The following is a 27,939-nucleotide window of genomic DNA, read 5'->3' on the forward strand; positions in this document are numbered from 1 at the left end:
GAGCCTGCTTCTCCCTCTGACCCTCCCCCTCTCATGTGCTCTCTCTCTCTCTCTCTCTCTCATTCTCTCTCTCAAATAAATAAATAAAATCTTTAAAAAAAAAATAAATAAATAAAGTAACCTATACACCCAACGTGGGGCTTCAACTCATGACCCGAGATCAAGAGTTGCATGCTCTACTGACTAAGCCAGCCAGATGCCCTAAGAGCGCTTTATTTTTATCTCAGCTTTCATTTATAGGGCTTTAAAAAAAGAAAGGCTTTATTTTTTATAGCAGTTTTGGGTTTATAATAAAATTGAGAGGAAAGGGGCGCCTGGGTGGCTCAGTTGGTTAAGCATCCAACTCTTGATTTCAGCTCAGGTCAGGGTTGTGAGATTGAGCCCCATATTGGGCTCCATGTTGAGTGTGGAGCCTGTTTAGAATTCTCTTTCTCCCTTTCCCTCAAAAAAAAAAAAAAAAAAGGGAAGGAGGAAGATACAGAGATTTCATATACCCCTTTCATTTACCCTGTGCTTCCACAAATGCATAGCCTTCACCATTATTGACATCACTTACCAAAATTGTGCATTTTTTTCCAAGGATGAACCTATATTGACATATCATAATTACCCCAAGGGTTCACAGTTGGTATTGTACATTCAGTGGGTTTGGACAAATGTATAATAACATATATCTATCATTATAATATCATACAAAGGATTTTCACTGCCCTAAAAATCCTCTGTCTATTCATCTCCTGCCTCCTCTTTCTGGCAAGCACTGACCTTTTTTAAAGATTTTTTTTTTTTTAAGATTTTGTTTATTTATTTGACAGAGAGAGAGAGAGCGAGAGCAGGAACACAAGCAGGGGGAGTGGGAGAGGGAGAAGCAGGCTTCCCACCGAGCAGGGAGCCTGATGTGGGGCTCGATCCCAGAACCTGGGATCATGACCTGAGCTGAAGGCAGACCCTTAACGACTAAGCCACCCAGGCGCCCAAGCACTGACCTTTTTATTGTATCCTTAGTTTTGCCTTTTCTAGAATGTCATATAGTTGGAATCATTCAGTATGTAAACTTCTCAGATTGGTTTATTTTTCACTTATATTTAAGCTTCATCCATGTCTTTTCATGGCTTGATAGCTCATTTCTTTTAGCACTGAATAGTATTGCATTGTCTGGATGTACCACAGCTCATCCATTCATCTACTAAAGGACATCTTGGTTGCTTCCCAGTTTTGGCAGTTATGAACAAAGCTGCAGTGAACAGCTGTGTGCAGGTTTTTGTGTGGACATGAGTTTCCAGCTCCTTTGGGTAGATACCAAGAGGTGTGATTGCTGGTAAGAGTATGTTTAATTTTGTAAGAAACGGTTTTTGAGGATTCTGTTGATGTATCCTCTGGCTCAGAGGTTCTTTACTAAGCTGTGACCAGTGTACTAATAAGCCTACAAAAGGCATTCATTTCTGCTACAGTGTTTTTTATCTCTAACATTTCTTTCTGGTGGTTAGGATTTCCATCTCTCTGCCTACATTGCCTATCTGTTCTTGCATGCTGTGTGCTTTATCCTTTACCTAAGGATCCTTTAGAACCCTTAGCAGCATATTAAGCAGAGTTGTTTTAAATTCCTGGGGGCGCCTGGGTGGCTTAGTCAGTTGGGCATCTGACTCTTGGTATTGGCTCGGGTCATGGTCTTGGGTTGTGAGAGCAAGCCCCACGTCGGGCTCCGTGCTGGGCGTGGAGCCTGCTTGAGATTCTCTTTCTCCCTCTGCCCCTCCTCCCAACTTCCCCCCCCACCCCCTCTCGCATGCTCTAAATTAATTAATTAATTAGTTCTTCATCTGATAATTCCAGTGTCCCCTCCATATATTGTTCTAATGCTTGCTCTGTTTCTTCAAATTGTATTTTTTACCTTTTGGTATCCCTTGTAATTTTTTTATTGATCCCTGGACAAACTGGGTAAAAGAAACTGGTGTAAATATGCCTTTAGTAATGTGATGGTGAGGTGTGAGGAAAGGGGAAGCATCCCACAGTCCTATGATTAGGTGTCAGTCTTTTAGTGAGCCTGTGCCTCTGGATCGTGAACTTCATAAGTGTTTCTCAGTTTTTTTTTCCCCTCCCCATTTGGGTGGGACAGGATGGCTTCCTTCTTCCTTCTCCCACATGAAACGCTAGTCCTGACTGGAATTGGATATTTCCCTTCTCCTAGGCAGTTAGGCTCTGACAAAACCCCAGCAGGTTAGGCTCTGAGGGCAGGCCTTGTTAAGAAGAACAGAGTGCTCTGGTTTATTTCAAATTAGGTCCTTTTTCAAGGAAATTTTTTTCAAGCTTCCCTGCTAGAAGCCCAAGGGGGAGTTTCTTCATTATTTACTGTGGGAACCTGGTTGAGCTCTTAAAGGTAAATCTCACAATATTTTTTGGGGAGGGGGTTGGGACTATGATTGGGTCTCCCTGGAGTTTTTAATTCTCAGAGTTGTGTATACTGAACCTCCAGCTATTTGTTAATTACAGTTCAGGTTTTCCTACCCCAGGACTGGTTCCTGAGGTGGTTTCTGCTTGTGGGTCTCTGCTTCGGTAAGAGGTAACTCCCTGATTTCACCTGTCTCTTTAATCTTGGGCCCTTTCCTGTCTTCCTGTTTTCCCTAGTTTCTTTAAACCCTGGGTCCTCTCCTGTCTTAGGGTCCAAGAAGAGTTGTTGATTTTTCAGTCTGTTCAGCTTTTTTTCATTGGAATGGAGTTGCTAAATGAATTCAGCTTTCTCATCATTAATTTATGCCCTCTGCTCTGTGTCATGCTTAGAAACTCCTTTCCCGGGGCTCCTGGGTGGCTCAGTCAGTTAAGCATCTGCACAGGTAATGATCTTGGGGTCCTGGGATTGAGCCCCACATTGGACTCCCTGCTCAGTGGGGTGGTCTGCTTCTCCCTGGCCCTCTGCCCCTCCCCCCCCACTCATGCGCACTCACTTGCTCTCAAATAAATAAATAAAATCTTAAAAAAAAAAACTCCTTTCCTGCTTTAGGGGTATTCCTAATATAAACATTTACTATACATTTTCACAGTAATTTTAATAGTTTAATTTTTCACATTTAAAAAATGTGTAAGGTATCTTTGTAAGGTAAGAGTTAAGGACTCTTAATAATTATTCAAATATTTAGCATTGATTAATGAGTGTTATATTCTTTCCCTACATTCTTTCACAACTTTTAAATAAGCTAAAGTTTTTTTCAGGGGCTAATTATCCAGTTTTGAAACAACTGGAAGCCTGTTTTATTGTTTACTATCTCTATACCCTAGACTAATTTTTAACCTTTTTTCTGGTTCTCAGCCAGTGCTTATCAGTATCACAGGTGAAGTAAAAATTTGGATTTCCCTATGAATTTTATTCATCCACTGGTGCTGTTATAGTAAAAAATTGAAAATTGACTCTACTGCCACATCCTTTTCTTCCCCATTCCTACATCTTTTAAAGAAAAGAAACTTTTGACTTTCTAGTTATAATTAGTTTTAAAGTGCCCTGACTGAAATTATTAAAATATGTTTGCACTCTATTCTCCGAGACTATGGAGTAAATCATTATGCAGCCCACTTAAAAGGGAGAACTTAATTATCAGATCTGTTGGTAAGATAGGAATTTCTCAATTATTGGCTTAGATTGCTTGGTATTACTTAGAAAATCTACTTTACTAGATAATAAGTATGTTTTCCTATTTTCAGGTTTGGTCTGAGATTGGCAAAGCCTTTTTAGATGGATCGCTTGATAAAAGTACAACTCGGAAAAAACAATATGAAGATGGTAAGTTTTGCTACTCTTAAATTATAGTAAGGATATGTGCCCCAATTTTAATAAGGTCATCTGTGAATCATGAAATTATAGGTCATTATATTTTCTATCTTTATGTTTTTCTCCTACATTTCCTATAATAAAGGTTTTTCTTAAAAGAGAGGAAAAAGCAGTAAATCAGTGAAACTCTAGTACTCACTATAGAATGAGGCTGGTATAGCCTACAGGAAAATATAAGGGTGCAATCCTGGGAAAGCAATTTGATAACACATATTAAGAGTCATAAATAATGGGGGTGCCTGGGTGGCTCAGTCCGTTGAGTGGCTGCCTTCAGCTCAGGTCATGATCCCAGAGTCCTGGGATCAAGCCCCACATCGGGCTCCCTGTGGGCAGCCTGCTTCTCCCTCTCCACCATTTGTGCTCTCTTTTGTTCTATCTCTCTTGCTCTCAAATAAATAATTTTTTTTAAAAGAATGCTTTAAAAAAAAGAGTCATAAATAATGGATAAAATTATCTAAGAGAAGAAAAAAATCATGAATATTTTTTTGTAGTGCTGTTTCTATAAATAGAAAATCAGAAGCAATCGAAATGTCCAACAATTTAGGAATTGCTAAATCATACCAGCTTAAATATTATATAGATATTTGTAAAAAATGTAGGAACATAAAAATTCTTGCTATTATAACATTGAGTAAAAATATTCTCTGGTGCCTGGGTGGCTCAGTCAGTTAAGTGTCTGCCTTCGGCTCAGGTCATGATCCCAGGGTCCTGGGATTGAGCCCCACATCAGGCTCCCTATTCAGCGGGGAGCCTGCTTCTCCCTCTCCCTCTGTCTCTCTGTGCTCTCTCTGTCTCTGTCTCTCTCTCAAATGAATAAATAAAATATGTGAAAACATATTTTCAGGGGCGCCTGGGTGGCTCAGCTATTAAGCATCTGCCTTTGGCTCAGGTCATGATCCCACGGTCCTGGGATCGAGCACCACATTGGGCTCCCTGCTTGGCGGGAAGCCTGCTTCTCCCTCTCCCACTCCCCCTGCTTGTGTTCCCTCCCTCGCTGTGTCTCTCTCTGTCAAATAAATAAATAAAATCTTAGAAAAACACACAACATATATTTTCAAAATTTGCGGGCATTGGTTACAACTTTATAAAATCTACACAGAAAAATAGCAATTTTAGTTTAAGATAGCTCCACAGAATTATTCTTTCTTTTTTTTTGGTTGTGTATCTTCTGTCAGTAACTTAATGATTATTATGCTTTAATACCTTTATTTTGAGCTGCTTCAATTCTTTTTTTGGAAGTAGAGTAAATTAAAATACATGGGCTGTGTTGGAACAGTGGATTATTTTCCATATATAATAGTGTTGCTTCCTATTACTGTCATCCTTCATTCCTTAAATAAATGTTTGTGGCCTCTATGTGCTAGGCACTCTTTTATTTTGTGTGCAGGAGACAAAATTCCCTGCCCTCATGGGGCTTACAATTCTAGTGATTCCCTTGATGTCCAACATAAGTCCAAAAAAGCCAGTGCACTCTGGTTTTTATTGCCATTGTGATTATCTTGATGGATGCATTAGGACTAACTCCCCTTAATAAAAAATGTATTTCACAAATACTGGTTCAATTAATCCAAAATGAAAATTAATAATTTATGTTCTGTGATTCTAATAAAAGTAGATTATCTAACATGATATGTTTCTCGGGTTGTAACATTGGCATAAATCAAATTTTTATTGAAAATGATTCTTTTTTCGTATTTATGTGAGTAGGAAGCCATGGCTGGATCAGTGCATCCTTTGTTTATGTGAGTCATTCTTAACCTGGTCTGTACATTAAAGTCACCTTCAGAACTTAAAACAAAAAAAACTGAAGATCAGGCCCCACCGTAAACCAGTTTATTCAGAGTCTAAGAGAGAGGCGCCCTGGGTATCAGATATTTCTATGAAAGCTGTGCAGATTATTCTGATGTACTTGTAGGGTTGAGAATGTACAGCAATAGTTACCAAGCTTTGCTACACACTGAATCTTTTAAGAAATATGGGGGTGCCTGGCTGGTGCAGTCAGAAGAGCATGTGACTCTTGATCTCAGGGTCATGAGTTCCAGTCCCATGCTGGGTGTAGAGATTACTAAAAAAAATTAAACTATAAAAAAATAATAAATATTGACATCAGGCTTCCATTCCTAAACATTTGGATTTAATTTGTATGAGGTGTGACTCGTACTTTATGATTTTTTTTTTTTTTTTTGAGAGCGAAAGTGGGGGGTGGGGCAGAAGGAGAGAAAGAGAATCTTTTTTTTTTAAAGATTTTATTTATTTATTTGACAGAGAGAGACACAGCGAGAGAGGGAACACAAGCAGGGGAGTGGGAGAGGGAGAAGCAGGCTCCTGCAGAGCAGGGAGCCCGATGCGGGGCTCGATCCCAGGACCCTGGGATCATGACCTGAGCTGAAGGCAGTCGCCCAACCAACTGAGCCACCCAGGCGCCCGAGAAAGAGAATCTTAAGCAGACTCCATGCCCAGTGTGGAGGCCAGTGTGGAGCCCAGTGCCAGGGCTGGATCTCACAATCCTCAGATCATGACCCAAGCTGAAATCAAGAGTCAGATGCATAACTGGCTGAGCCATCCAGGTGCCCCTACTTTACAATTTCTTTAAAAAAGCTTCCTAGGTGATTCTAATCTGTAGCAAAATTAGGAACCACTGCATCACAGTGTTAATAATTTTTCATTTTAATCACTAATGTGTTACATTCATGCAATTCTATAACTAGTGAGTATCTATAATATTCTGGTATGTTTTTGGTGCTGGGGAGATGTCGATAAACAAAACAAAAAAATTATAGTGGGAAGCAGCAGACAATAAATAAGTAAACCGAATAGTGTTTGTTGTTTTTTTTTTAAAGATTTTATTCATTCATTTGCCAGAGAGAGAGAGAGGGAGAGTAGAAGCAGGGGGAGTGGCAGGCAGAGGGAGAAGCAGCCTCCTTGCTAAGCAAGGAGCCTGATGTGGGACTCGATCCAGGATCCTGAGATCATGACCCAAGCCGAAGGCAGACGCCCAACCATCTGAGCCACCCAGGCACCCCCAAATAGTGTTTTAAAAGATGGAAAGTGCCTATGGAGAAAATTAAATCAGGAAGGGAGATAGAGTGTGCTAGGGATGGGGAGTTTGCAATTTTGAATAAGGTTATTAGGAAGGGCCTCACTAAGATTAGGTGACTTATGAGATAACACTTGCAAGAGATAAGGAAATCATTCAATGCAGATCATGTGGCTATCCACACGTCCAAAGGAAGAAGATTCTATGTAGAGGGAAAGTAATTGCAAAGTCCTGGAGGTGGGAACTTTTTTGCAGGAGTCGTCAGTCAGAAGAGGAATAGAAGAGATGAGGCCAGAAAGACTGGGGAGGAGGGACAGATTTTGTCTGGCTTGTATCTCATTGTATGACTAGGTTGTTACTATGAGATAGGAAGCCACTGGAAGATTTTAGCAGTTATAATCTGAGTTATTTATTTTTTTTTAAGATTTTATTTTTAAGTAATTTCTACATCCAGTGTGGGGCTCAAACTTACAACCCTGAGATCAAGACTTGCATGCTCTACTGACTGAGCCAGCCAGGCACCCTAATCTAAGTTACGTTTTTAATGGGTCACTCTGGCTGCTGTGATAGATTATAGGCACCTAGAGCAGAACAGTGAGACTAATTTAGGGGCTGTTGCAATGAACCAGGCAAGAGAAAAAATATGACTTGGACTAGGTGGTAGGCAGCAGAAAATAGAGAATGAAAAAAAAAAAGGAAGAGTAATTTTGTATTTTGAAGTTAGAACACAGACATTAGCTGACAGGTTAGTTGTATGGTATAAGAGAGAAGGAGACACCAAGGTTTCAGGCCTGAGTATTTGGAAAATGAGGTTGTTAGGGAGATAGGGCAGACTTGGGAAAATCCAGTTTTGCTGGTGAAGATCAAGAGTTCATTTGTAGGGGTGCCTGGGTGGCTCAGTTGGTTAAGCGACTGCCTTCGGCTCAGGTCATGATCCTGGAGTCCCAGGATTGAGTCCCGCATCGGGCTCCCTGCTCGGCGGGGAGTCTGCTTCTCCCTCTGACCCTCCTCCCTCTCATGCTCTCTGTCTCTCATTCTCTCTCTCTCAAATAAATAAATAAAATCTTAAAAGAAAAAAAAGATATCTCCTCAACTCAAAACAATTCCCTTAAAAAAAAAAAAAAAAGAGTTCATTTGTAGATATGTTTAATAGACTTCAGACGTCTAAGTGGAGATGCTAAATTGGTTGTTAGATATATGAATCTGGAGTTCAGGGGAAAGTCCCGACTGGAAATATAAATGTGGAGTGTTTAGTCCATAGATTGTATTTAAAGGCTTGAGACTAGTGACCATCAAGGTAATGAATATAAATGGAAAGAGAAAAGAGGTCCAGCAGGGGAGGAGCAAGATGGGGGAGGAGTAGGAGACCTAAATTTCGTCTGGTCCCAGGAATTCAGCTAGATAGGGATCAAACCATTCTGAACACCTACGAACTCAACAGGAGATCGAAGGAAAGAATAGCAGCAACTCTCTGAACAGAAAAGCGACCACTTTCTGGAAGGTAGGACGTGCGAAGAAGTGAATCTGAGGCAATATTCGGGAAGATAGATGGTGGGGGAGGGGGCCTCCATCAGCCGCTACAGGCAAGTGATAGAGCAGCGGAGCACAAAATTGGAAATTTTGGTAGTCGACTCTGCTGAGGGATGTCGCTCCAGTGGCTGAGTGGGGGGTGGAACCCTCGCTGGGACAGTGTGGTCTCAGGACCCTCGGGGTCACAGAAAATCCGAGGGTGCCTGAGTGCAGCAGAGCTCCCAGGTATCAGAGCGGGGAAGCCGGCTGCAGAGACGGAGCTGAGGAGTGGGCCCTCAGCTCGGGGTTGCCATAAACTGTGATCTGTGGCACAGTCGGGCCACTGCTCTTCCAGCAGGGACCCAACAAGCGGCAGATCCGGGGAGACTCCCCTACCTCCCCGGGAGGAGCGGCACAGGAGTGCACTGCAGGGATCTGCTGGGTTTGGAGACTCCACACGGGGTCGTGTGTCAGAGATAGAAACGCTTGGTCACAGGGGGGTGAGCACGGAGTGTGGCCGGAGACCGGGGAGACAGGAGTGATCAACTGCTTTTCTCTGGGGGTGCACTGAGGAGTGGGGTCCCAAGTTCTCGGCTCCTCTGGGTCGGAGATTGGGAGGCCTCCATTTTCACTCTCGTCCTCCAAAGCTGTACGGAGCTTGCAGGGAACAAAAGCTCCCGAGAGCAAACCCGAGCAGATTACTTACCCGGACCGGCAAGGGCGGGGCAATTCCGCCTCTGGCAAAGACATCTGAGAACCACCACAACTGGCCCCTTGCCCAGAAGATCAGCAAGAACAGCCAGCCAAGACCAAGTCTACCGATCAATGAGAACGGCAGAACTCCAGCGCTAGGGGAATACAGCACATAGAATTTATGGCTTTTTTCCCATGATTCTTTAGTCTTTCAAAGTTAATTTTTTTAATTTTCTTTTTTTACTTAAAAATTTTTCTTTTTCCTTTTGTTAACCAACATCTTATCAATCCCTTTTTTAAAATATCTTTTTTATTTTTCATTTTTAGAGTCATATTCTATCTCTTCATAGTAGTTAACCTTATTTTTGGTATATATATATAAGTTGTTCTCTCTTTAAAATTTTGGGATACAGTTTCTTCTAACAGACCAAAATATACCCTAAATCTCTAGTGAATGGCTTTATTCTAGTCTCCTGTCTGATCACATTCTCCCCTGCCTTTTTTTTTTTAAATCCTCTTCTTTCTTTTTTCAACCAACTTCTTATCAATTCCTTTTATAAAATCTTTCCTAATTTTCATCTTTACAATCATATTCCATCCTTCATCATATTTACCCTTATTTTTGTACATATATAAGTTTTCTTTCTTTAAAATTTTGGGAGGCACTTTATTCTAACAGACCAAAATATGCCCAAAATCTAGTGTGTGGCACTGATCTGTGCACCAGCCTGATCATATTTGATCATATTCTGGTTTTTTTGTTTGTTTGTTTTTATCTTTTTCTGTTTCTTTTTTCTTTCTTTCCCTTTATTTTCCCCTGGTTTCAGGTCTCTTCTGAATTGTTTAGTGTATATTTTTCTGGGGTCATTGTTACCCTGTTAGCATTTTGTTCTCTCATTCATCTACTCTGGACAAAATGACAGGACGGAAAAAATCACCTCAAAAAAAGAACAAGAGGCAGTACCGACTGCCAGGGACCTACTCAATACGGACATTAGTATGATGTTGGAACTAGAGTTCAGAATGATGATTTTAAAGATAGCGGGGCTTGAAAAAAGTGTGGAAGATATTAGAGAAACCCCTTCTGGAGAAATAAAAGAACTAAAAAATCTAATCAAGTCGAAATCAAAAAGGCTATTAATGAGGTGCAATCACAAATGGAGGCTCTAACTGCTAGGATAAATGAGGCAGAAGAAAGAATTAGTGATATAGAAGACCAAATGATGGAAAATAAAGAAGCTGAGAAAAAGAGAGATAAACAACTACTGGATCACAAGGGCAGAGTTCGAGAGATAAGTGATACCATAAGACAGAACAACATTAGAATAATTGGGATCCCAGAAGAAGAAGAGGAGAGGGGCAGAACGTATATTGGAACAAATTATAGCAGAGAACTTCCCTAATTTGGGGAAAGAAACAGGCATCAAAATCCAGAAGGCACAGAGAACCCCACTCAAAATCAATAAAAATAGGTCAACACCCCGACATCTAATAGTAAAACTTACGAGTCTCAGAGACAAAGAGAAAATCCTGAAAGCAGCTCGGGAGAAGAGATCTGTAACCTACAATGGTAGAAACATTAGATTGGCAACAGACCTGGCAGGCCAGAAAGGACTGGCATGATATATTCAGAGCACTAAATGAGAAAAATATGCAGCCAAGAATACTATATCCAGCTAGGCTGTCACTGAAAATAGAAGGAGAGATAAAAAGCTTCCAGGACAAACAAAAACTAAAGGAATTTGCAAACACAAAACCAGCCCTGCAAGAAATACTGAAGGGGTCCTCTAAGGAAAGAGAGAGCCTAAAAGCAACATAGACCGGAAAGGAACACAGACAATATACAGTAACAGTCACCTTACAGGCAATACAGTGGCACTAAATTCATATCTTTCAATAGTTACCCCGAATGTAAATGGGCTAAATGCCCCAATCAAAGGACACAGGGTATCAGATTGGATAAAAAAACAAGACCCATCGATATGCTGTCTGCAAGAGACTCATTTTAGACCCAAAAACACCCCCAGATTGAAAGTGAGGGGGTGGAAAACCATTTACCATGCTAATGGACACCAAAAGAAAGCTGGGGTGGCAATCCGTATATCAGACAAATTAGATTTTAAACCAAAGACTGTAATAAGAGATGAGGAAGGACACTATATCCTACTTAAAGGGTCTATCCAACATGAAGATCTAACGATTGTAAATATTTATGCCCCTAACATGGGAGCAGCCAATTATATAAGCCAATTAATAACAAAAGCAAAGAAACACATGGACAACAATACAACAATAGTGGGGAACTTTTACACCCTCCTCACTGAAACAGATCATCTGAGCAAAAGATCAACAAGGAAATAAAGACTTTAAATGACACCCTGGACCAAATGGACTTCACAGATATATTCAGAACATTCCATCCCAAAGCAACAGAATACACATTCTTCTCTAGTGCCCATGGAACATTCTCCAGAACAGATAACATCCTAGGTCACAAATCAGGTCTCAACCAGTACCAAAAGATTGGGATCATTCCCTGCATATTTTCAGACCACAATGCTTTGAAACTAGATCTCAGTCACAAGAGGAAAGTCGGAAAGAACTCAAGTACATGGAGGCTAAAGAGCATCCTACTAAAGAATGAATGGGTCGACCAGGAAATTAAAGAATTTAAAAAGTTCATGGAAACAAATGAAAATGAAAACACAACTATTCAAAATCTTTGGGATGCAGCAAAGGCAGTCCTAAGAGGAAAGTATATAGCAATACAAGACTTTCTCAAGAAACAAGAAAGGTCTCAAATACACAACCTAACCCTACACCTAAAGGAGCTGGAGAAAGAACAGCAAATAAAGCCTAAACCCAGCAGGAGAAGAGAAATAATAAAGATCAGAGCAGAAATCAATCAAATAGAAACCAAAGAACAGTAGAACAGATCAATGAAACTAGGAGCTGGTTCTTTGAAAGAATTAACAAGATTGATAAACCCCTGGCCAGACTTATCAAAAAGAAAAGAGAAAGGATCCAAATAAACAAAATCATGAATGAAAGAGAGATCACAACCAACACGAAAGAAATAAAAACAATTATAAGAACATATTATGAGCAGGGGCACCTGGGTGGCTCAGTTGTTAAGCGTCTGCCTTCGGCTCAGGTCATGATCCCAGAGTCCTGGGATCGAGCCCCGCATCGGGCTCTCTGCTCAGCAGAAAGCCTGCTTCTCCCTCTCCCACTCCCCCTGCTTGTGTTCCCTCTCTCGCTGTGTCTCTCTCTGTCAAATAAATAAATAAAATCTTTAAAAAAAAAAAAAAAAAAGAACATATTATGAGCAACTATATGCCAGCAAATTAGATAACCTGGAAGAAATGGATGCATTCCTAGAGATGTATAAACTAACAAAACTGAACCAGGAGGAAATAGAAAACCTGAACAGACCTATAACCACTAAGGAAATTGAAGCAGTCATCAAAAATCTCCCAACAAACAAAAGCCCAGGGCCAGATGGCTTCCCAGGGGAATTCTACCAAACATTTCAAGAATTAATTCCTATTCTTCTGAAACTGTTCCAAAAAAACAGAAATGGAAGGAAAACTTCCAAACTCATTTTATGAGGCTAGCATTACCTTGATCCCCAAACCAGACAAAGACCCCATCAAAAAGGAGAATTACAGACCATTATCCTTGATGAATATGGATACAAAAATTCTCACCAAAATACTAGCCAATAGGATCCAACAGTACATTAAAAGGATTATCCACCACGACCAAGTGGGATTTATCCCTGGGCTGCAAGGTTGGTTCAACATCTGCAAATCAATCAATGTGATACAATACATTAATAAAAGAAAGGATAAGAACCATATGATCCTCTCAATAGATGTGGAAAAAAGCATTTGACAAAGTACAGCATCCTTTCTTGATGAAAACTCCTCAGAGTATAGGGATAGAGGGTACATACCTCAATATCATAAAAGCCATCTATGAAAAACCCACAGCGAATATCATTCTCAACAGGGAGGAACTGAGAGCTTTCTCCCTAAGGTCAGGAACACGGCAGGGATGTCCCCTATCACCACTGCTATTCAACATAGTATTAGAAGTCCTAGCCACAGCAATCAGACAACGGAAAGAAATAAAAGGCTTCCAAATCAGCAAAGAAGAAGTCAAACTCTCACTCTTTGCAGATGATGTGATACTTTATGTGGAAAACCCAAAGGACTCCACTCCAAAACTGCTAGAACTCATACAGGAATTCAGTAAAGTGGCAGGATATAAAATCAATGCACAGAAATCAGTGGCATTCCTATACACCAACAAGACAGTAGAAAGAGAAATTAAGGAGTCGATCCCATTTACAATTGTACCCGAAACCACAAGATACCTAGGAATAAATCTAACCAAAGAGGCAAAGAATCTGTACTCAGAAAAGTATAAAATACTCATGAAAGAAATTAAGGAAGACACAAAGAAATGGAAAAATGTTCCATTCTCATGGACTGGAAGAACAAATATTGTGAAGATGTCAATGCTACCTAGAGCAATCTACACATTCATTGCAATCCCTATCAAAATACCATCCACTTTTTTCAAAGAAATGGAACAAATAATCCTAAAATTTGTATGGAACCAGAAAAGACCCCGAATAGCCAGAGGAATGTTTAAAAAGAAAAGCAAAGCTGGTGGCATCACAATTCCGGACCTCAAGCTCTATTACAAAGCTGTCGTCATCAAGACAGTATGGTACTGGCACAAAAACAGACACATAGACCAGTGGAACAGAATAGAGAGCCCAGAAATGGACCCTCAACTCTACGGTCAACTAATCTTCAACAAAGCAAGAAAGAATATCCAGTGGAAAAAAGACAGTCTCTTCAAAAAATGGTGTTGGGAAAATTGGACAGCCACATGCAGAAGAATGAAACTGGACCATTTCCTTACACCACACACAAAAATAGACTCAAAATGGTTGAAAGACATAACTGTTAGACAGGAGTCCATCAAAATCCTTGAGGAGAACAACTCTTTGACCTCAGCCGCAGCAACTTTTTCCTAGAAACGTTGCCAAAGGTAAGGGAAGCAAGGGCAAAAATGATTGGGACTTGATCAAGATAAAAAGCTTTTGTACAGCAAAAGAAACAGTCAACAAAACCAAAAGACAACTGACAGCATGGGAGAAGATATTTGCAAATGACATATCAGATAAAGGGCTAGTATCCAAAATCTATAAAGAACTTATCAAACTCAACACCCAAAGAACAAATGATCCAATCAAGAAATGGGCAGAAGACATGAACAGACATTTTTCCAAAGAAGACATCCAAATGGCCAACAGACACATGAAAAAGTGCTCAGCATCGCTCGGCATCAGGGAAATCCAAATCAAAAGTTCAATGAGATACCACCTCACACCAGTCAGAATGTCTAAAATGAACAAGTCAGGAAACGATAGATGTTGGCGGGGATGCAGAGAAAGGGGAACCCTCCTACACTGTTGGTGGGAATGCAAGCTGGTGCAGCCACTCTGGAAAACGGTATGGAGGTTCCTCAGAAAGTTGAAAATAGAGCTACCGTACGACCCAGCAATTGCACTACTGGGTATTTACCCCAAAGATACAAATGTAGGGATCCAAAGGGGTGTGTGTACCCTGATGTTTATAGCAGCAATGTCCACAATAGCCAAACTATGGAAAGCGCCAAGATGTCCATCAACAGATGAATGGATAAAGATGTGGTATATAGGGCGCCTGGGTGGCTCAGTCGGTTAAGCGACTGCCTTCGGCTCAGGTCATGATCCCAGGGTCCTGGGATCAAGTCCCACATCGGGCTCCCTGCTCTGCGGGGAGCCTGCTTCTCCCTCTCCCCCTCCCCCTGCTGGTACTCCTCTCTCGCTGTGTCTCTCTCTGTCAAATAAATAAATTAAATCTTTAAAAAAAAAAAAAAAGATGTGGTATATATATACAGTGGAATATTATGCAGCCATCAGAAGGAATGAAATCTTGCCATTTGCAATGACATGGATGGAACTAAAGGGTATTATGCTGAGCGAAATAAGTCAATCAGAGAAAGACATGTATCATATGATCTCACTGATATGAGGAATTCTTAATCTCAGGATAGAAACTGAGGGTTGCTGGAGTGGTGGGGTGTGGGAGGGATGGGGTTGCTGGGTGATAGACATTGGGGAGGGTATGTGCTATGGTGAGCGCTGTGATTTGTGTAAGTCTGATGAATCACAGACCTGTACCTCTGAAACAAATAATGCAATATCTGTTAAAAAAAAAAAGAAGAAGTTAACCGGACGGGAAAAATGAAGGGGGAGAAGGCAGAGGGGGTGAAGAACCATGAGAGACTATGGACTCTGAGAAACAAACTGAGGGTTCTAGATGGGAGCGGGGTGGGGGGATGAGTTAGCCTGGTGATGGGTATTAAAGAGGGCACATATTGAATGGAGCACTGGGTGTTATACGCAAACAATGAATCATGGAACATCCCATCAAAAACTAATGATGTAATGTATGGTGATTAACATAACATAAGAATAAAAAAAAGAATAGTGCATCAGCAAAAAAAAAAAAAAGAGGTCCAAAAACTGACTCCTGACCTTAGGCATTCTCTCATTAAGAAATAGGAGAGATGAGAAGGAATCATTGAAAGGAGACTGAGAATGAGCAGGCAGGAAAGTGGGGGAAAGTATGGGGTCCAAGAGGGCATGGAATCCCAAGATCTAAATGAAAATCTTAACACCTGGATAGTGTTTGATCAGGGTCCTGAGATCGAGCCCCACATCGGCCTCCCTGCTCTGCGGGAAGCCTGCTTCTCCCTCTCCACTCCTTGTGCTCTCTCGCATTCTCTGTCTCTCTCTCACATAATAAATAAATAAAATCTTAAAAAAAAAAAAAAAGAGGACAGACTTTAGAAGGGAAGTAGGTAGTATCAGGAGAGATGTTTATGTGTGTGGAGGCCTTCAAGGTGTTGGCGTTAGTTCCCGTTCTTGACCTGGGTGGTGATATTATGGGTATTTGCTTTGTAATTATTCCTTAAATTGTACATAGATGGTATTTACAGCTTTTTGTATGTAAAATTTAGCAAAAAAGGAAAATAAAATTGATGAATTTAAACATAAATTAGCTTTGAAAAATTGTTGGTTACAACTCTTTTTTTGGAAAGTTTTATTCTGCACATAGCAACATTGTACAGAAATATTAAAAAATGTTCAATTTTTACAAATGCTTATATTCTAAAATCTTTTTTGTATTTCTTCTCTTAGCCCTTAGACAACTGGAATCTATTTTAAAGAAAATCATAAAAGAACGAAAAGGAGGAAACTTCGGTCAACATATTTTCATTGACTCCTTAGTACATGGGAACCTTAATGACCAACAGGTGATGTAATTGTTAAATGTTTATCATGTAAACAATAATCACACATGTATAGTGTGCTTTGTATTCACTTTAATCCAGATGCACTCCCAAAATTCAATGGCTTCTGTTTTATTGTACATCATCTGTAAATAGTACAGGTATTTAGTCTCTTGTTATTTAGCTCTTTGAAGCAGCTGTATATTATTTAATATTGTGTAAGCAAATGTTGAATCAAAATTCTCTGATCATAAAAGAGGAGGACTCACCTGACTAGGTTGGCAGCTTGGCTTGTTCCCAAAGTGCTCGGTCAGCCCCAACATACCACTGTGTTTGTGGTGTTGTCAGGCAAAGGACAAGAGTGGAGCCATTATTACCACACCTGTGGTTCATTATAGGAACCTTCTGCCCACTCTACACATGTGAGTCTTCATAGACAGAATGGGTTTCTGGATGTGTGTAGGTGCAGAATTGAATAAGGCTCCAAGGATAGTGGCAGCCTCTTCTCCACTGTTCCTGAGGCTTTGTTGCCGCACCAGGCCAAGCCAGAAAGATAGCACAGAGGCAGTTTGTTTGCAAAAACAAAGCAGGGCGCCTGGGTGGCTCAGTTGGTTGGGCGACTGCCTTCGGCTCAGGTCATGATCCTGGAGTCCCGGGATTGAGTCCCGCATCGGGCTCCCTGCTCAGCAGGGAGTCTGCTTCTCCCTCTGACCCTCCTCCCTCTCATGCTCTCTGTCTCTCATTCTCTCTCTCTCTCAAATAAATAAATAAAATCTTTAAAAAAAAACACAAAGCATGAGCCAGTGAGAACTACCAATAAATGTTTATTGCATCCAAAAGGCAATGCAGTATTTAGGTTGGTTTTTACATTCGATTTTTTTAAGTGAAAACATTATAAAGAAATAATATTCATTTTTCCTTTCCTTGACCCTAATTCTATACTATAGGTTATTTTGATAGGGTCTAATACAGGTCACCTTATATTTTACACTTTCTAAACTTAGTTTTCTCTCCTAGATCCTTGAAGACAGTATGATATTTTCTCTGGCCAGTTGTGTAATAACTGCAAAATGTAAGTATAATTGATTTCTTTTTGAGATAGATTATAAAATATACGTGGCTAAAATAAAGGAAACATTGTTTGCAAGACCTCTTTATAATTTCCCTTCTCTTTTCTTTTTTATTCTTGTTTGAAAGGCTTGATTCACACAACTACCGTTTTTTTTTTTCTTAACTCCAGGTGCTCTATGCCACCTCTGAACATTGCCATAAATTTCTTGACACGGTTTATGGATTGTGAATTCTAGTTAGTGCCTTTAAAATGAACTGTTATTGACACCTTTCCAACCAGAGCAGTGAGCTTTTCAATTTCCTGCTGCGGCTTTTCACTTTGACTCCAATCCAGTTTGCTATTATTAAGGTCTACCAACAGAGGATATAGGCCACAGAAATCACAATTTAAAAGAACTCCTCTCTTGGTGGAATCGAAGGTGATTTTTATTTAAAATTCTAAAATGTGTGATATGTTTCTAAGTTTCCTTACTGCTTTTTAGTTTAGCAGAGTACCATTCATTCATATGGTATTTATAAAAACTTGTGTATGTTTATAAAAATAAACTAATATAAAATGCTAAAGGAAGTATCAAACATCAGTTTGAAATAGAAGAAATTTATGATCATTTGAAGGATTTCATTTACAACTCTTTCTGTTTAAAAACAGCGATTAAAAATGTAAACTTCCCATAAGTTTTTCTTCTTTATAAAATTTTTGACATCTAGAGATGTCCAGGTATTATAGGTTAAATGGGATCTGGGTGTGTATGTGTCAAAAATAATGTATTGAACTTCTTTAAAGAGTGCTTACCTTGTTTTTTAAAAAATTTACTACATTATTAAACTATATCTTTGCTAAAGACCTTCAGAAAATCTGAAGCAGTTGTGCTCTGGATACAGAGCAAAAAAGTGACCATTTCCAAAGTTGGTTTAATATTTTAATATTATTGCAGCTTTTAGGGAGGATTTCAGACTGTCACTGTTTCTTTGTATATGGGTTAGTTATTTTTTAAGGTACCTCTGAATTTTTTTGAGAGTCAAGATAGGCAGGAAACTTTAATCCTCTGCTACTTATTAGCCTTGAGCAAGATAGTTGCCTCTGCATTTTTTTCCTTTTCTAAAATAACAGTTTAGGTCTAGATGACCTCCAAGGTATTCTCAAATCTGCAGTTGTGTCTTTGGTTCAGTATCATGATTAAAGAATGTTCATGACTTAAAATATTATTTTTAAGCTATGCTCAGTCATACTTCAGAGTTCTACAAAAGAACCAATGTTTGAGATTATTAAACCATATAGTTATGTTAATTTTAAGTGATAATATGGTGAAGCAGGGTTTATGAGTGCCTACTGTGTGCATATCCTTGTAGTAAATCTTTCAATATTTTATATTACTGTATTTTGTAATATTACAAACATGTACATATTGTACACTGTCTGCACAAGTTTTCATATCACTTGTGAAGCAGAAATTCTATAGTTCATTCAAAAGCCCTAATAAAGAAGTATACGTAGGAAAAACTTAAGGACAGGCAGTTACTCATGTGCCTTTTTATAAACTCTGAATATGAATAAATTATAAAAAAAAGTTGAGTACCAGGTAGGTATTAATTTTATTGATAATACCATTTAGTACAGAAAATGAATTATGTCCTTTCTAGGCATAAGAATTGGATACGTGAATTAGGCAAACATTAAAAAAAAAGTAACTGAGACAAATTTAAGTCAGTCCTTAGCTCAAGAAGGAGATCATTAATAAGTAGAAGTAGAAATTACTAAATACATTTTTAAAAGTGGTTGACACAGAAGAAAGTAGTATAGATAGAGTCATCTCAAGCATAATCTAGGGTAAGAGGTACTAGTATCTGGAAGGTATCTGGATAGTTCCATTCTTTGAATAATTATAATCCCAGTGGATTTCTACAGGAAATATAACTTCTCTTATTTTCTCTGTTTTATGTTCATCATGTAATTTTCTTACCTTTTCATTTCCTCAGTGAGTATAATCTATAAGCCATTTTAAGCAAAAGTAAGCCTGTAAGTTCAGTGATCTTCCAATCTTGGTGTTCATCAAAATAATTGTGGTATTTGTTGGAAGTACAGATGCCTGGACTCCACCCTAAACCTATTGAATCAGAGTCTGTGAATGTGGGGTTGTGCCATCAACCAGTTCCCAGGTGATTTTAGAGAACTATTGTCCTAAGCAATAACCAATACCAATTCCTGAACCAGTGTATCTACCATTACAAGTAAAAATTTAGAATATTGATTTATAGGTAAATCTCCTGCTACTCTGATTTGTATGAATCATTTCATTAGGTCTCCTGAAGGAACTAATAAATCAGTATTTTTATTACACAGGGTTGGGTGAACTAGACAATCCATTACAGTTACCAACATTTAACACTCCTTCAGATAATGAAGTTTATTTATTATCATTACTATTTTACTGAAAATAAAATGCATTTTTGTCTTCAGTTACTTGCCAGTTTTAAGAAAGCAATTGCAGATCTCTTTAGGAGTATTCTATAAATATTCATGTTATGTTCAATGAGGTACAAATCCTGTGAATAATCGTGGTATTTTTTTGGTAGCATTTATGTGTCTTCCATATCAGAAAGAAAACACAAGAAAAAAATAGTATGTTTTATCTTATTCTGCACCCAAACTATCAATTAGCTATTTTCATTGTTACGAATGTAAATTTTTACTTAGTGTGCACCTGGGCAATCTGTTTTTTAACCACCTCTGAAGAGGTTCAGAAAAAACTTTATGAAGAGATAGACCAAGTTTTGGGGAAGGATCCTATTACTCCAGAGAAAATCGAGCAGCTCAGGTAAGAATACAATAAAAAGAAGAGGATATCATTAACAGGTAAATTTGAGTTGGTTTAACTATCTTATTTAAAGCTAATGATAATATCTAGGAAAGGTACATATTTTTAAAGGACTTAAAATGTTTACATACAGATTTTATTAGATAATTTAATTTGCTCTTTAAAATCATAAGGTAGTTGGTTAAGCATCTCTGCCTTTGGCTCAGGTTGGGATGGGGCCCCTCATCGGGCTCCTTGCTTAGTGGGGAACCTGCTTCTCCCTCTCCATTCCCCCTGCTTGTGCTCTCTCTCTGTGTCAGATAAATAAGTAAAATAATAAGGTAGTTTTGGGAAACCTTTACATTAGACTATATAAAATAGTATCAGTGATGTTCAAGTAAGTAAAGCACTCATATCTTGTTGATGGAAATGCAAAATTGTACAGACCTGTTGGAAAACAGTGTGGCAGCTAAACATACACTTACCATACAACCCAGAAATTCTCCAAGGTATTTACCCAAGAGAAGTGAAAAAATATGTCCACACAGAGTCCTTTATGCAAATGTTCATAGCAATATTATTCATGATAGCAAAAAGCTGGAAACAGCCCAGATGTTCATCAGAGTGAACAGATAAACCAATTGTGTTATATCTGTACCATGGAATATTATCAAGTGGTAAAAGATAATATCTTATCAATATATACAACAATGTGGTTAAATGTCATTATGTTAAGTGAAAGAAGTCAAACACAAAGACTGCATACAATATAATTTCCTTAAGGTGAAATTCTAGAAGAGGCAAAACTGTTGTGGTAGAAAGGGGATCAGTGGTTGTCTGGGGCCAGGAATGGGGAGGGGATCAACTAGCAGGGGGAATGAGAAAAGTTTTTAGGGTGAGGGAACTGTTCTGTATCTTGATGGTGGTTGTGGTAACACAATTATACACAATTACTAAAATTCATCACATTATACAAGTAAAATAGATGAATTTTTATATGTAGATAATAACCTTAATTAAAAAGATTTTTTTCTCTTTATTTTTTTTAAAGATTTTATTGATTTATTTGAACAGAGAGAGAAAGAGAGAGCAGGGGAGGGAGAGGGAGAAGCAGATTCCCTGCTGAGCAGGGAGCCTGATGCAGGACTTGATCCCAGGACCCCGGGATCATGACATGAGCCAGACGCTTAACCGACTGAGCCACTCAGGCACTCTAAAAGGATTTTTTAAAATAACAACTGTGACTGCTTAGGGTGTTGGAAGTCTGAGCCTGGACAGCAGGCAACCAACCCTACTTTGGAGCCTCTTTTAATTACAGAAAAGAAGATAAGGAGACTTCTGTTACAAATTCTTCAAAATCTTGGAAGTTTTGTTTATTACCTTGAATATAACTATTTTTCATTTTAGAAGTAATACTTGTTCTTTGAAGTTTTTATAATACAGAAGTGTATGAAGTAGAAGGTGAAGGTTTTTTGTAAATATATCCTAAAGAGATGATAGTTGTTAACTATCTTTACTATTTTTCCAGATTTTTTCTATGCCTATATACATATATATTCAAAGTAAAAAATTTCAAATGTTTTAAAATATAAAAAAAATATAATTCTTCTGTAAATTCCATCTTTTCTCTAAATATTTTGTGGACAGTATTCTTATATGTATAACTCTACTACACTCAGTGATTAAGTTCTGTTGATTTGACTTTCCAAATAACTTTTAGTTGGAAGTTTGTTGTTGTTGTTGTTGTTGTTTTTAAAGATTTTATTTATCTATTAAAAAAAAAGATTTTATTTATCTGTCAGAGAAAGAGAGAGAGAGAGGGCACAAGCAGGGGGAGAGGCAGGCAGAGGGAGAAGCAGGCTCCCCACTGTGCAGGGAGCCTGATGCAGGACTCGATCCCAGGACCCTGGGATCATGACCTGAGCCGAAGGCAGATGCTTAAACGACTGAGCCACCCAGGCGTCCCTGGAAGTTTAATTTTAGTTCTTTTTATTGTCCCCACTATTCAGACCATCAGCTTGCCTGGGATATTTCAGCAGCCTTGGATCTTGCAGCCTTCTAATCCAGTCTTCAAATTGCTACTGGAGCCTGTGACTGCACACAGTAAACACTTTGGGTGTTTTAACCATAAAGATAACCGAGGACCAATTCCAAATCAACAGTCTTTGGGCATCAGAAGTTTTCAAAAGCTTCATAGATGATTCCAATATGTTCTAATTCTAATGTTGAGAATCACTGTACTAGTAATCTTTCTATACCTGAGGAGTCAACATCTGGGCAGATGACTCCCCAATTTAAAATCTTTCAGTGATCTCTGGTTGCCCTTAAGATAAAATTTAAACTCATCAACATGGCTTAGGAGGCATTTCAAGAGCTGGGCCTTATATTCCTTTCCCACCTTATCTCTTGTTATTTGTGCCTCTTCATACCTTAGTTTTAGCTATACTGAAATTCTTTTGTTTCTTCAAAGCTATAGTACTCTTTCTCATCTCTTGGCTTTTGCAGACTACTCCTTTGTCTAGATTCTTCCTTTCTCTTCTACCTAGCTCCAGTTTTTTCTGCAGGTCTCAGCCTAAAGTGCTTATTTCTCTGCAAAGTCCTTTCTTTAGTTATGTGCTCCTGCCGTATGTTCTCCAAAATCCTGACCTGCCTTTATCATAACACTTACTGTGCTTTTTAAATTGTTACCCTTGCTGGCCCTACCTCTCTCGCTTTCCCTGCCAAGTAGACCTTGAATCCCTTTGTGGGTATCTGTCTTATTCACTGTTGTAGTTCAGTATCTAACACGGTGCATCTAATGTAGTAGGTAGGTACCCAATAAATAGTGGTTCAAAGAGGAAAGGAAGGATTTTCCTTTTTTGTTTTTGTTGCTTTTAAAATATTATAAACAATCAACAGTCCTATGCTTGGCATTTTTTAAATATTTCCAGTTGTTGCTATTAATAAAGTCCTAGAAATGGGATTGTTTTTTAATGATATATACAGTAGTTTAGTATTTATGATTACGGGCTATGGAGTAAGGTAGACCTGGGTTTGAATCCTGTTGATACCACTTCCCTGCTATGTGATCTTAAACAATTGCCTTATTTCTAAAAATCTATAAAATTAGAATAATAATAGCATCCCTGAGGTTCTTATAAGGATTAAATGAGATACTACATAGAAAGTATTTAATAGAACTGGCTTTTGGTAAGATTTCAGTACATTTTAGCTTTTATTCTTATTGTGATGTACGCCTAATATTTTTTTAAATATGCAAACAAATTTTCCATAGTTGGATTACGTGTATTTTTCTTTATGGTTTCTGTCATTGTGTCGGTATTTTTATAACTTTTGAGTAGGAAAGTTCTTTATTAAAATTTTTAAAATTTATTAACAATAAAGGACTTTTCTACTTAAAAATTATACAAATACTGTTTTGAGTTTTCTTCTGGTACTTTTAAAGTTGTTTTTATTTGTTTAAATTTATACCTACCTGGACTTTATATACCTCTAATATATAACTTATTTTCAAGCAAATTAGAATTATGATGTGACTATTTCCAATTAGAAAGGTTATTAAAGTTGTTAAAAATGTATGTACATTTCAAATTGCCTTTCCCAGAGTTAAGAACTGTAAAAAAACTTTTTAAAACAGATATTGTCGGCAAGTACTTTGTGAAACTGTTCGGACTGCCAAACTGACCCCAGTTTCTGCCCGCCTTCAAGATGTTGAAGGAAAGATTGACAAATTTATTATTCCTAGAGAGGTAGGAAACATTCGGTATACTTAACTCATTCAGTTATTCTTTTCAACTCTTTTAGCGTGTGGTTTTGAATTGTATTGTCTAAAATGTCTAATAAATGATACCTATTATTAAATCAAAGACATAGTTATTTTAAATGAGAATAATATATGCTGTTTTAGGGTATAAGCAATATAAAAGAAAGGCTCCCTTCTTCGCATGTACTACTGTTAATACTTTACTGTGTATTTTTATAGGTCTTTTTCTATGTATATATATTACTCTGTATGTGTATATACACGTGTATTTTAAAAACTGAATTTATATGTGAAAAGTTGCTGTTCATATATCATTCATTAATTTGCTTTTTTCATTAGGTGTGGTTATTACTTATTAGTACAACTAGTACTTGATACAGATCCAACTCATTTTTTTTTTCAACTCATTATTTTTAATGGATATATAGTATTCCATCACATGAGTGTGTTACAGTTTATTTAAGCAGTCTCCATTGATGGAAATTTAGATTACATTAATTTTTTTGTTATTACAAATTATATACTTATATAGGTATTGAGTAGAGCCTTAGAAATAGAGTTTTGGGGTCAAAGTGCTATTTATGTTAAATTTAAATTGCCCTCTAAGAGGCAATTTATATTTTCAGCGACAGTGTATGAGAATGCTATTTCTCTCCATATTCTCACTACTTCTGGATTTATGATTTTTATATATATTTCTTATGAAATACTGTCTCATTATTTTAATTTGCTTTTCCCTGATCATTGGAGAGATTGAGCAGCTTTTTGTACATATTTATCAGTTTGTATTTCTTCTTTTGTGAATTATGTGCTTGTAACTCACTTCTTTCTAGTGAGCTTATACGTCTTTTTGTATATTGTACATACTAACAGTCAGTTATATGGAAAACATATTTTTCCTATTATTTATCTTTTACTGGTGATTTTGGTGTGTTTTGTTTTTACTGGATGCAGGTTTTAAATTTTCATAGTTAAGTCTGTTATTCCTTTATGACTGCCAGATTTTGACATGCTTAGGGAGGCCTTCTCTGCTGTAAAATCATCAAAATAATGACCTGTGTATTATTATTTCCTGTTTTTATTTTATTCTCATCTATATTAAAAGAGCATTTAGGATGAGTTGGCTTTTTGGCAGTCATTTTGTCTCTGTTAGGCCTTGACTAACTAGAGTAATTTTTTTGCAGACCCTTGTTCTTTATGCTCTTGGTGTGGTACTTCAGGATCCCAGTACTTGGCCATCACCACACAAGTATGAAATATCTATCTTTATCTTTGTGATTATTGATTTGTATGTGTTTGTGTGTTTTGCATTCCTTTTCTAAGTTTTGAGGAGAAAATTTAATATGTGACAATGATATAAGCAAGCCACTGCCTTCTCTTTGGTATCTTCTGTTCACTACTCTTTCTTTCATGAATCTGCTATCTGCTACTCTTTGTCTCTTCTATTATCACTTCTATCCTAAGATCTATTTAATCTCTACAACTGTTCTTTAATTTCAATAGAATTTTGGAATTCTTTTGTTGGTAATTGGGTTTTCTTTTGGAATTTCTTTGTTTTCCTGCCGTTGGTCTTGATTATTAATCTCTTTAGTCAAATTCAGAAAGTATATGTTGTCTCTATATGTGTTATATGTGAGAATGGCAGGGGAAGGAAAAGGTGAAGAACAAAGCTGCTACTGTTTGCCTAGAAGATAGGCATCAAGTAAAATTTACCTTAAAGAAATAGGTTCAGATTTATTGCCCTGGTAGAAGGTTATATATTGAGTTGATTGGGGTTAAGACAGGTGTGTAGGGGTGCCTGGCTGGCTCAGTCACTGGAACATGCAGCTCTTGATCTTGGGGTTGTAGGTTTGAGCCGCACGTTGGGTGTTGAATTTACTTAAAAATAAAATCTTTAAAAAAGATACAGCTGTGTGAAGTGCAGTGGGACAGGGTTGGTGGCATGGTTGAAGTATTTGTACCTATTTCTGGAGTATAATGAGGGGTTTATTAAGTGTTCTTATCATTTCAGTTTTTAATATTATAATGATATTAAAAGAAATCTATTAAATGAAATAGCAATCCTTCAAAATTTGCTATAAGTAAAAAGTAAATTTTATATTTCAGATGACTTATAACAAAATTGAAGATATACATTGGTAGAAAAATTTATGCTTATAATTTAGAAAAAGTAATATTTCCAATTTTAAAATTATTTAAAAAATTAGCATGTGGAAAATGCCAAATTTTTGATAAATTTGAAATGTAATGTGAAAAATATAAGAAATTTGCTGGAACTTTTGACACTGTTCCTTCCCTCAAAACAGAGAATCTAGGTTACAAATTGAAAATATTAAAAAAATATGTATGCTGGGTACCTGGGTGGCTCAGTTGGTTAAGCGACTGCCTTCGGCTCAGGTCATGATCCTGGAGTCCCAGGATCGAGTCCCGCATCGGGCTCCCTGCTCGGCAGGGAGTCTGCTTCTCCCTCTGACCCTCCTCCCTCTCATGCTCTCTGTCTCTCATTCTGTCTCTCTCAGATAAATAAATAAAATCTTAAAAAAAATATATATATATATGCTAAAATGTGGCAATAATTTTCAGGAATCAAATATAATCAGATTTAGGAAATGTTAGTCATAATGTTTTGTCATAATGAAAACTTTCTGAAATGGGCACCTCCCCCTTGAGAGACAATTCACACTAACAAAAATGTACGTAAACTGAGATAGTTAGACCCTGTAGAGACAATTGATTAATTACTGTTTAAATATAACTGTCACACAGACAAGGATGACAAGATTAACTTTTTTCACTAAACTAAATGCTCTTGAGGTCAACATAGTATGATTCATACCATTTTATAGCTGCATAGTATTCTATTAATATGGATATACCAGGGTTTTTCAACCTTTCACCCACTGGAGAACATTTGGGTTGTTTTGGTAATGAAGCTGCTATGAACATTCATGTAAGGGTTTTTGTGTGAACATAGGATTTCCTTTTCTTTCTTTTTTTTTTTTTTTAAGATTTTATTTATTTATTTGACAGAGAGAGACACAGTGAAAGCAGGAACACTAGCAGGGGGAGTGGGAGAGGGAGAAGCAGGCTTCTTGGTGAGCAGGGAGCCTGATGTAGGGCTTGATCCCAGGACCGTGGTATCATGACCTGAGCCAAAGGCAGACGCTTAACAACTGAGCCACCCAGGTGCCCCAGGATTTCATTTCTTTGTAATAAATGCCCAAGGATGCAATTGCTGGGTTATATGGTTAGTGCATGTTTAGTTTTGCAAGAAATTGCCAGGCTGTTTTTCAGAGATTCTCACCAGCAGTGTTTGAGAGATTCATCTTCTCTGCAGCCTCATTAGCACTGACTACTATCAGCTTTTTATTTTAGTTCTAATAGATATGTGGTGGTATTTCGTTAACGGTTTTTAGAAGTTTTCTTTTTGAGTGAGTAACTGACATAAACTATTAACTATAGGTATTCTCCCTATAGAAAAAATGTCTGGATATGATTTATTTATAAAGAAATGATAGAGGGGCTCCTGGGTGGCTCAGTCGGTTAAGTGTCCAACTCTTGAAGTTGGTTCAAGTTATGATCTCAGGGTTGTGAGTTTGAGCCCTGTTTCAGGCTCCGCACTCAGTGGGTTGTCTGCTTGAAATTCTCTCCCTCTCCCTTTGCCCCTCCCCCTGCTCACACTCTCTCTCTTTCTCTCTCTCTCTCAAATAAATAAATCTAAAAAAAAAAGAAATCATAAAAATACATTATAACTATTACCATATTGGCTGTGTTTCAGAGCAAGAAAACCTGGGTCAAGTTCTATGATTTAAATACACAATAATGTAAATATTACTCTAAATTATGAAATATTATCAACTTTAAAAACCAGACTAATACAAAATTCTCCACTGAA

At 37.8% G+C, this 27,939-nt stretch overlaps 1 protein-coding gene across 3 annotated transcripts in view; it reads left to right on the forward strand.

The window, feature by feature from the left end:
* Window positions 1–27,939, forward strand: part of LOC110591916 (cytochrome P450 20A1) — a 75,083-nt gene that overhangs the window by 38,500 nt on the left and 8,644 nt on the right. Inside the window, exons 6-11 of one of the 3 annotated variants that reach the window (XM_021702896.2) lie at window positions 3,691–3,769; window positions 16,324–16,439; window positions 17,433–17,487; window positions 20,182–20,302; window positions 23,919–24,030; window positions 25,229–25,293. In XM_021702896.2, coding sequence (XP_021558571.1) covers window positions 3,691–3,769; window positions 16,324–16,439; window positions 17,433–17,487; window positions 20,182–20,302; window positions 23,919–24,030; window positions 25,229–25,293 — 548 coding nt within the window. Of the gene's footprint in view, window positions 1–3,663; window positions 3,770–16,323; window positions 16,440–17,432; window positions 17,488–20,181; window positions 20,303–23,918; window positions 24,031–25,228; window positions 25,294–27,939 lie in introns of all 3 variants that reach the window. The other 2 variants (XM_044913384.1, XM_044913385.1) reach the window with 2 other exon arrangements.

This window comes from Neomonachus schauinslandi, chromosome 3, assembly GCF_002201575.2.
Source record: "Neomonachus schauinslandi chromosome 3, ASM220157v2, whole genome shotgun sequence".
Lineage (NCBI taxonomy): Eukaryota > Metazoa > Chordata > Mammalia > Carnivora > Phocidae > Neomonachus > Neomonachus schauinslandi.